The sequence below is a fragment of the Oncorhynchus kisutch genome, linkage group LG13, assembly GCF_002021735.2.
Source record: "Oncorhynchus kisutch isolate 150728-3 linkage group LG13, Okis_V2, whole genome shotgun sequence".
In the NCBI taxonomy this organism is placed as follows: domain Eukaryota; kingdom Metazoa; phylum Chordata; class Actinopteri; order Salmoniformes; family Salmonidae; genus Oncorhynchus; species Oncorhynchus kisutch.
The window spans coordinates 16016685-16026980 of NC_034186.2; the positions used below are offsets into that span (position 1 = coordinate 16016685).

General features: G+C 41.0%; 1 protein-coding gene across 2 annotated transcripts in view; it reads right to left on the reverse strand.

Annotated features, from left to right (window-relative positions):
- The window catches only part of dnai3 (dynein axonemal intermediate chain 3), a 29096-nt gene that overhangs the window by 18574 nt on the left and 226 nt on the right, over positions 1-10296 (reverse strand). For both annotated transcript variants that reach the window (XM_020499498.2, XM_020499499.2), the window contains exons 2-9: positions 9677-9758; positions 9472-9516; positions 5443-5627; positions 2630-2734; positions 2236-2385; positions 1879-2078; positions 1494-1610; positions 230-420 (exon numbers count right to left, since the gene is read on the reverse strand). In XM_020499498.2, the coding sequence (XP_020355087.2) occupies positions 230-420; positions 1494-1610; positions 1879-2078; positions 2236-2385; positions 2630-2734; positions 5443-5627; positions 9472-9516; positions 9677-9725 (1042 nt within the window). In that variant the 5' untranslated portion in view covers positions 9726-9758. The remainder of the gene's footprint in view (positions 1-229; positions 421-1493; positions 1611-1878; positions 2079-2235; positions 2386-2629; positions 2735-5442; positions 5628-9471; positions 9517-9676; positions 9759-10296) is intronic.

Here is a 10296-nt window from a genome sequence, read left to right on the forward strand (position 1 = left end):
ATTATTAAAGTGACCAGTGTTCAATGACTCTATGTCACAGTAGGCACCTGTACTGTTCCCCTTGTCTCGACCCCGTGTCCAGGTTCCTCATATAAATATGATTACTACCTCCTGGTTAATGAGGACGCTTCCTGCTGTACTTCCACCGGCCAACCCATTAAAGCCTCATTGACTTGAAGGGGAACGCCCTTTCTAGTAACTCTATTTCTATGATGTTCCTGTCCCTTACCGTTGATGGTGGGGTGCCAGTTGATGTTGCTGATGGTCTTCTCCTTGCTGAAGTGCAGGTCAGTGAAGGACTGGTACTCCTTCAGGTGTGGGTCAGCCTTCCGTCCGTAGCCACTGTCCTCCTCACTCAGGGCCTTCCAGTCGTCAAAGAACACATCCATGATTTCATTCTGCTGGATGGCCATCTCAAACCTGGGAAGTTCATTTAATAAAGAACACACACATCTTTACAGGCGTATACACTCGAGACGGCATCGCGCGGTGAAACAGCGGCTTCCCATTCATTTTCAATGGAAGGAAAGTTGTGAGAAGTAGAGTGGGCGGGGGGACCGTTGGGCGATGCGAGCATGGGCGAGGGAGCTGAACAGGGCGGGACTAAAGTTGGGCAAAGCTGAACTTTATGCAAATCTACAGCGATATTACGGCGCAAGTAACCAATCTAAGCTCACCATAGCTTCCAAACCCTACTGGATTGGTTGACAATGGCTGTTGATACGTAGCACTACCTAGCATGCTTGCTAGCTTGTTAGCACCCACATGCAGGCGGCCATAGCGTGGCCAGGCGAGTTACTGCTGTAGAGTATAAAACCATTTTTGTGACATTGTCAGCTAACCCATCTACAGTATATCTCGGCCGTCAGGTGAGGTGCTGACTAACGAAAGATAAACTATATATATATATATATTTTTTTTTTTAAGTAATACTCTCATCTCTCCTTCTCAGATGTTTTATTTTTTATGTTAGCCTGGATCCTGTCTCTGCTCAGCTATTACATTCCACTCCTTGTCACTCCTGTCATTTGCCAAATATTCAGGAATGGCAAGGAGTGGAAAGTTAGCTAAAAAGATTGGTAACCAGACTAGTCTGATGTACAGAACAGGATGTAATGTAGAACACAGTAGGTCATGTAATAGATTGATGGTATACAGATAGGATAGGACTTTATCGAATACTAGTCAATAAAATGTTATTTTAGATTGACTTTAAAAAACATTAGAGCTTAGATAATGAGCAGAAAACATACATCAGCATAAACCATGGAGAATTGCCAGAAGAAAAGTTAAGTCTCCATAAGTTACTTTGTGCATATCTTGATGAGGCCTTGGCTTTCATAATGTATGAGAGTGGATTCCTCAAGGCCTCAAGGCCTCAAGGCTGCACTATAATGTATAACTCTGGTTGGCTTTCAGTCATTCCATGCATTAAAACACTCCCATTGAGTCCCAGAGACTCGATCGTATCCATAATTTAAATGATCCCTTACCTGGAGGCCACAGAGTTGACAAAATTCTTCAGCTTCTCAGATTGGAGGCAGTTCTCTTTCTTCTCCTCGCTGAACTCTCTGGGTTCGTACTGCGTGCACATACTCCTTGGATATGTCCTATGGAACAGAACAATAATGGATAAAGTAGGCAAACTTTTGCTTCAATGTTCAATTCAGATAATCTTTCAGTACAGGGTATAGTCATTCTAAAACGATAAAGCATTTGATGATTCATTGTAATGATTCATAAAAAAAAAAAGTGATGAATCATTACAACACATCTGACATTGTTAGGTACTGCCAATGTGGACTAGTAGCTACAGGACTGTACCATGGTCTATTTTCTTCCCCTGTTCTACCTGGCTCTAGTTATAACATGACCTACCACTGTGTTTGGGTGCTGGAGCTCTTGAGGTTGGGGATAGTCTGCACCCCAGTGTGTCTCTCCATCTGCTTGAGGCTGAAGTTCTTGTCCTGGTAGGGGGTACATTCAATGAAGCCATCCTTGGTCTCCATGGCATTACGGTCAGAGAAGAAGATCGGTGACCCAAACTCCCTCCGCACCCTGGAGATCCTATACTTCAACTGAGACGGAGGAGGAGAAAGAAGAATGAATGAGAGACAATTTAGCCATTAGATCATTATCTAATTCATTAAGAACAATCATTTAGTAACAATTCTATTTTCTGTTTTGATATTTGAATGATATTTTAGGGCCCTAAATGTTGTTCCGGTGTTTTACCCTGGGTCTGGAGTCAGTGACAGACTCTTCCTCTATCTCCTGTTCGCTGCCCAGAGAGATCCAGGGCTGGGGTTCAGAGGTTTTCTGTGCTGCAAACACCTCCGACGGCTCCCGCTCCAAAGCTACCTCAACTCCCAAAGCCACTACAGGCTACATGGGCAAGACATACAGAAAACACTGTAATGAGTAATAGGGATTATATTGAAGACATGAATGATATTCTTCTTTAGATGTTTTGAATTTGAATCATTACTTTCTTTACTTATTTTATAATCACTTTATCATTCATATACAGTAGTAAAGGGCGTTTTCCCCCTAGTATATCACATAGTACTGTTTTAAAATGTTTTTTTCTTCTTCTGAAGAGGAGAATACTGGTGGTAAATGGACTCACCTTAAGGTGCCTCTCCTTGGCATCTGCTGTTAGAACCAGGTAGAAGCTGGATCCGTAGATGAAGTCTCTGTCGTAGACCAGGAGGAGCTCATCTTCAGGGTAGTCCTGTTGTATCACATAGGAGAGAGGGTATTGAGAGCACAGTGCACTGCACACACAGAGACTAGCAGGTTGGCATAACATGTAAGTACAATTTGACTAAAACAGTGATATATTTTCAAAACCAGATTTTTTTACTCTTAATGAGTGCCATTGTGAGTGAAACGTGAACTAGTAGATCATTTATAAGGGCTGGGGGGGTCTTGGTCAGTGAGAACCTGAATTGTTGTCTCAAGGTCTTAGAGAGGACAAACAACCACACACACGTCACCATGGAAACAGCACTACCCCACACAGCGGAGTGATATTTGATGATCAGGGTTGGGGAATAACGGATTACATGTCATCCGTTACATGTAAAGGCATGGTAACTGTAATCCCTTATGTTACCAGCTAAAATATTGTAATCAGATTACAGATTCTTTTGATAAACTAGATGATTACTTAAACTCAGAAAGGATGTTTGTGAGGAGAAAAATATGCTCAAACTTGCACACTTTTGATAGACTTAAAGGGGCAATCTGTAGCTGCTACATCCATTTTTGGACTTATAAATTATATATATATATATATATATACAGTGCCTTGCAATTGTATTCATCCCCCTTGGCGTTTTTCCTATTTTGTTGCATTACAACCTGTAATTTAAATAGATTTTTATTTGAATTTCATGTAATGGACATGCACAAAATAGTCCAAATTGGTGAAGTGAAATGAAAAAAAGAACTTGTTTAAAAAAATTCTAAAAAAAATACTACAGAAAAGTGGTGCATATGTATTCACCTCCTTTGCTATGAAGCCCCTAAATAAGATCTGGTGCAACCAATTACCTTCAGAAGTCACAAAATTAGTTAAATAAAGTCCACCTGTATGCAATCTAAGTGTCACATGATCTCAGTATATATACACCTGTTCAGAAAGACCCCAGAGTCTGCAACATCACTAAGCAAGGGGCACCACCAAGCAAGCGGCACCATGAAGATCAAGGAGCTCTCCAAACAGGTCAGGGACAAAGTTGTGGAGAAGTACAGATCAGGGTTTGGTTCTAAAAAACTATCAGAAACTTTGAACATCCCACAGAGCACCGTTAAATCAATTACTAAAAAACGGAAAGACTATGGCACCACAACAAACCTGACAAGAGAGGGCCCACCAAACCTCATGGACCAGGCAAAGAGGGCATTAATCAGAGAAGCAAAAAAGAGACCAAAGATCAAGGAGCTGCAAAGCTCCACAGCGGAGATTGGAGTATCTGTCCATAGAACCACTTTTAGCCAAACACTCCACAGAGCTGGGCTTTACAGAAGAGTGTGCAGAAAAAAAGCCATTGCTTAAAGAAAATAATAAGCAAGCACGTTTTGTGTTCGCCAAAAGGCATGTGGGAGACTCCCCAAACATATGAAACTCTGGTCAGATGAGACTAAAATGTACCTTTTTGGCCATCAAGGAAAATGCTATGTCTGGTGCAAACCCAACATCTCTCATCACCCGAGAACACCATCATGCTGTGGGGATGTATTTTATCGGCAGGGACTGGGAAACTGGTCAGAATTGAAGGAATGAAGGATGGAGCTAATTACAGGGAAATTCTTGAGGGACACCTGTTTCAGTCTTCCCGAGATTTGAGACTGGGACAGAGGTTCACCTTCCAGCAGGACAATGACGTTAAGCATACTGCTAAAGCAACACTCGAGTGGTTTAAAAGGGAAACATTTAAAATGTCTTAGAATGGCCTAGTCAAAGCCCAGACCTCAATCCAATTGAGAATCTGTGGTATGACTTAAAGAAGGCTGTACACCAGCAGAACCCATCCAACTTGAAGGAGTTGGAGCAGTTTTGACTTGAAGAACAGGCAAAAATCCCAGTGACTAGATGTGCCAAGCTCATAGAAACATACCCCAAGAGACTTGCAGCTGTAATTGCTGCAAAAGGTGGCTCTACAAAGTATTGACTTTGGGGGGGGTGAATAGTTATGCATGCTCAAGTTCAGTTTGTTGTCTTATTTCTTGTTTGTTTAACAAAAAATATATATTTTGCATCTTCAAAATGGTAGGCATGTTGTGTAAATCAAATGATTCCACACCCCCCCCTCAAAAAAAGATTCCAGGTTGTAAGGCAACAAAATAGGAAAAATGCCAATCCATTGATTCTTGAAGAATATAACTTAGAAATGCCTCATGAGCTTAGTTCAACTGTCACACTCCATGAGAACCCAAAATATAAGCTTGTTTTCCCCCAATGTTTGTAAACATTGTACATGTAATAGCATGGTTAAAACAATAATGTTGATATTATGGAGGGTCAGTCCTTGCATCTATTAATCTAAGAGTGGTTACATTTCTCCAGGCCCATCCATCAGCTTTTTACTAAAACAGAGACGGTGCGACCGTTTTGTTATGGTTAAAGACAGCATAAACAGATATGGGACCAGGCTAGGAACTGAGGAAGTGTTTTTCCCCCAGACCCCTCAACCTAAACATGAGGCCATGTGAATCAATCATCATATTGGTTGGGAGGATATGACATTTTAGTAATTTAGCAGACACTCTTATCGAGAGCGACTTAGTCGTGAGTTAATATATTTTAATACTGGTCCCCCGTCGGAATCAAACCCACAACCCTGGCTTTGCAAGCTCTACCAACTGAGCCATACGGGATTGCCTTTATGCTTCCTCTGTATGACAACAATAACAATGACATAGAGATCAGCCTACCAGCACCAGCTGCTTCATGGGGCTGAAATCAGACACAGCTGCCCTCATCCTCATGTCCTGCACAATGTCCTCTTTCCTCAGGATCTTGTAGGGGTTGTCCCCCGTGACGTCCTCGTCACAGCGACACCCAAACAGCTCCTGGGTAGCCGAGGTCAACGTCAAGGGCAAGATGTCATTAGGATGACCTTGATGTGAGGGGGACAAGGGTCAGACTGTTCAGGGAATTTGTCCAATAAGAACACATACTTCTGTTTTCTGTTGCAATACATTTTGCTGTGCTGTGGCATACCCTAGAGTGTACCTCCAATTCCCAGTTGCCATAACAAGAAAAGATCAAATACAAAAACGTACAGCACTGTTCTTAATTGTGTTTTATCTGATTGTAAAATAGCATGATAATACAAACATCATCACCAGCCTACAAACAATCAGAAGAACAACATGATTCCAGTAACGCCATGTGTATAACACCAGAGCACGACAGTATTCCCTTTTGGTAAACAGGCTAGGAAGCTTCTCTTGTATACTTACTAAAAATAAACTTATCTTGGACATAAACACAGGCTTACAGTGCATTGCATACTATAGTAAACAGGGCTTTGCATAATTATAGCTCTCATCTCACCTGTGGCCTGCATCAAAGCCTTTCCACAGGGTTGAGGCTGAGGAGACCCAGAGAATGCTGAAGTACAACTTAAGTAACCACTTCCCAACTAGGTGTGTCTTCCCTTTGTATTCAGACCACCAGCGCCCATGCCGAATTATTGTAGTGGAAACTCACACCATTCATTTACAGTGGGTGATGTGTTAAACATGCCATGTGGTAATTATGGAAAATATGTTATGCTTGAGTGGTGATGAGAGGTTAAATGTAACATATGAAAATCAGGTGCTATCCCCTTTCAAGGTAAAATCCATTAAGTGTCCATTAAGTCCATTAAGTGTTTGTGAATCATATTGTTACCACCAACACCACACATTTTGAATCCAGTACATGTATTGGAGTTTGTCTAAGACATCTCTTTAAATGACAGAAGATAGACCAAGCATATAGCTCCAACTATTCTTCAACACATTACATTCAATAGGGCTGTATCATACTCAAGTGAGACAACCCTCCCAAGTGCATAATGCTATCATGTTCCCTTTACATGATAGCCGATGACCTAATCTAAAGTAAAAAGATACCCCTTTCCTTCTGCTGGTCTGGCCGGCATTTGATAAGACTTCAAATTGAGATGGAAGACCAAAAGCATGTTTGCAGGGGTGGCGCTGAAACACATGAAAGCAGCTCTCCCTCTGACAATGAAGGTATGAGATTGAGTTGTAGAGAAATAATCCAACAGTTATGTGTACAGTGCCTTGCGAAAGTATTCGGCCCCCTTGAACTTTGCGACCTTTTGCCACATTTCAGGCTTCAAACATAAAGATATAAAACTGTATTTTTTTGTGAAGAATCAACAACAAGTGGGACACAATCATGAAGTGGAACGACATTTATTGGATATTTCAACGTTTTTTAACAAATCAAAAACTGAAAAATTGGGCGTGCAAAATTGTTCAGCCCCCTTAAGTTAATACTTTGTAGCGCCACCTTTTGCAGCGATTACAGCTGTAAGTCGCTTGGGGTATGTCTCTATCAGTTTTGCACATCGAGAGACTGAAATGTTTTCCCATTCCTCCTTGCAAAACAGCTCGAGCTCAGTGAGGTTGGATGGAGAGCATTTGTGAACAGCAGTTTTCAGTTCTTTCCACAGATTCTCGATTGGATTCAGGTCTGGACTTTGACTTGGCCATTCTAACACCTGGATATGTTTATTTTTGAACCATTCCATTGTAGATTTTGCTTTATGTTTTGGATCATTGTCTTGTTGGAAGACACATTTCCGTCCCAGTCTCAGGTCTTTTGCAGACTCCATCAGGTTTTCTTCCAGAATGGTCCTGTATTTGGCTCCATCCATCTTCCCATCAATTTTAACCATCTTCCCTGTCCCTGCTGAAGAAAAGCAGGCCCAAACCATGATGCTGCCACCACCATGTTTGACAGCGGGGATGTTGTGTTCAGGGTGATGCGCTGTGTTGCTTTTACACCAAACATAACGTTTTGCATTGTTGCCAAAAAGTTCAATTTTGGTTTCATCTGACCAGAGCACCTTCTTCCACATGTTTGGTGTGTCTCCCAGGTGGCTTGTGGCAAACTTTAAATGACACTTTTTATGGATATCTTTAAGAAATGTCTTTCTTCTTGCCACTCTTCCATAAGGGCCAGATTTGTGCAATATACGACTGATTGTTGTCCTATGGACAGTCTCCCACCTCAGCTGTAGATCTCTGCAGTTCATCCAGAGTGATCATGGGCCTCTTGGCTGCATCTCTGATCAGTCTTCTCCTTGTATGAGCTGAAAGTTTAGAGGGACGGCCAGGTCTTGGTAGATTTGCAGTGGTCTGATACTCCTTCCATTTCAATATTATCGCTTGCACAGTGCTCCTTGGGATGTTTAAAGCTTGGGAAATCTTTTTGTATCCAAATCCGGCTTTAAACTTCTTCACAACAGTATCTCGGACCTGCCTGGTGTGTTCCTTGTTCTTCATGATGCTCTCTGCGCTTTTAACGGACCTCTGAGACTATCACAGTGCAGGTGCATTTATACAGAGACTTGATTACACACAGGTGGATTGTATTTATCATCATTAGTCATTTAGGTCAACATTGGATCATTCAGAGATCCTCACTGAACTTCTGGAGAGAGTTTGCTGCACTGAAAGTAAAGGGGCTGAATAATTTTGCACTCCCAATTTTTCAGTTTTTGATTTGTTAAAACAGTTTGAAATATCCAATAAATGTCGTTCCACTTCATGATTGTGTCCCACTTGTTGTTGATTCTTCACAAAAAAATACAGTTTTATATCTTTATGTTTGAAGCCTGAAATGTGGCAAAAGGTCGCAAAGTTCAAGGGGGCCGAATACTTTCGCAAGGCACTGTATGTCCACAGGGTTTGCAACAGTACACCCACGCTCACATGAAAAGCATGCATAGGGTATACAGCCCCTCTTACACAGATGGATGCAATCAAATACAGGCTTGTCATTCAATCAGGAGGGTAGTTTGCCGAAAGATGTTGTTTTCTGTCTTGTTTGTTGTGGAACAGGAACACATTTGTGTACTGTGTTTCTTTCTGCTACGATGGTAATGTGATGAGAGGCCAGATGTAGATCATGCAGGTGTTTATCAGACAGACCTGATTGTTCACAAGAGGGGAATTAGTGCCTTAGGACTACGTTGTAAGGCTATAGTCATATTCTACTATGGCAGAGGCTGCAGTAATTAAGGAAAATAGTTTTCACATGACCTTTTGTGTTAGGGACCAGGATTGGGTAGGTTTATTTCTAATGTAATCTGTTACAGTTACTAGTTACCTGTCCAAAATTTTACTCAGTAACAGAATCTGATTACTTAAAGTTACGTTTAGATTACTTACCCATTAAGAGGTGTTAGAAAACTAAACGGGTCCATCAAATACTTTTGGTGCCAACATAGTGGTTTCTGACTTGTGGTCAGACTTGCTCAGTTGGAACAAACTTAAACTTGCAGCATTTTTCAATGTTGAATTAAATGTCATTGAGAAAACAGTCAATGTATTTTAATGTAATCTGATTACAATATTTTTGCTGGTAACATAACTGATTACAGTTACAGTAAAAATAAAAACTGATAACATGTAATCGGTTACTCCCAAACCTTGTTAGGGACCCATCGCCGGCCTATTCAGAAAGCAGAGTTCAGGTTGCTAATGGTTTATGGAATTTCATGGGAATCAGCAGAGGAACAGTGTCAGCAGTCTACATTTCTGGAGCAGCCAAAAACCCAGGGAATTCACTGAACTCATGCTGGGGTAGTTTACACTTAATGTTCTATATCTAAGTTATAGCCATTGCAGTATCATAAGTTTGATATACAGCAAAAGAGCCAGAAATATTCAGGAACATTTTTGATTAAATAGTTATATAATGCATAAAATAAATCTTACCAGACCCTGCAACACTTCCTGCAGACGACTCATCAGCCTTTTTGTCTACATTGATTCAAAACAGCAGAAAATGTGAATTGTCATACTTGATGTACTTTTATTTTACTTTTCATGTACATTTAGTATCATTAAAATTAGGAAAATAAACATGACAGGTGAAGTTTGATACAAAAAAAGTCAGATGTACTGAAGGGATCATACATACCTTTCCCCTTACTGGTAGTGGTTGTGCTCTTGGGTCTCTTTGTGGACATCTCTGCAGCTAAGCCTAATCACAGAGATATTTGCTGTGGGGCATTAAGATATTGAGAGTTACTGTGCTGTATCAAACAGCCGTCTACACCTACTCTCTTTTGTCTATAAATGAGATATGTCTAATCTAAAAATAAACATCTATGGAAATGGAGTGAGGCTTGTTCACTGTGATTTTTAGCCTAGTTTACAGAGCCGGATAGCCAAAACATATGCTGTGGCGACATCATGTGGCAAATACTCGCTACTCTTCTATTTTTAGAGACAGTGGTTACACAGGGCGAAACTAAACTGTGTTCAGAAAAAAACATTGATGATAGAATAGGAACTATAAAGTGTGTAAACGAGTTGGTGGAATTAGCTAGCTGGTTGGGTCTCTGGCTGGCTAGTTAGCTAACGTCAGCTACAGCTAATTCTAGCTGGCTAACATTAGCTACAACATTATTCGAGATAGACAGCCCTGTATTCGTCTGACTGCTAAATGTTGCTGTTAATCGTGTTAGCTATGTAGCTAGCTAGATGTTAATATACATGTTCAAATAACCACAAAGGCCTCCCTTATGTTTACCGTAC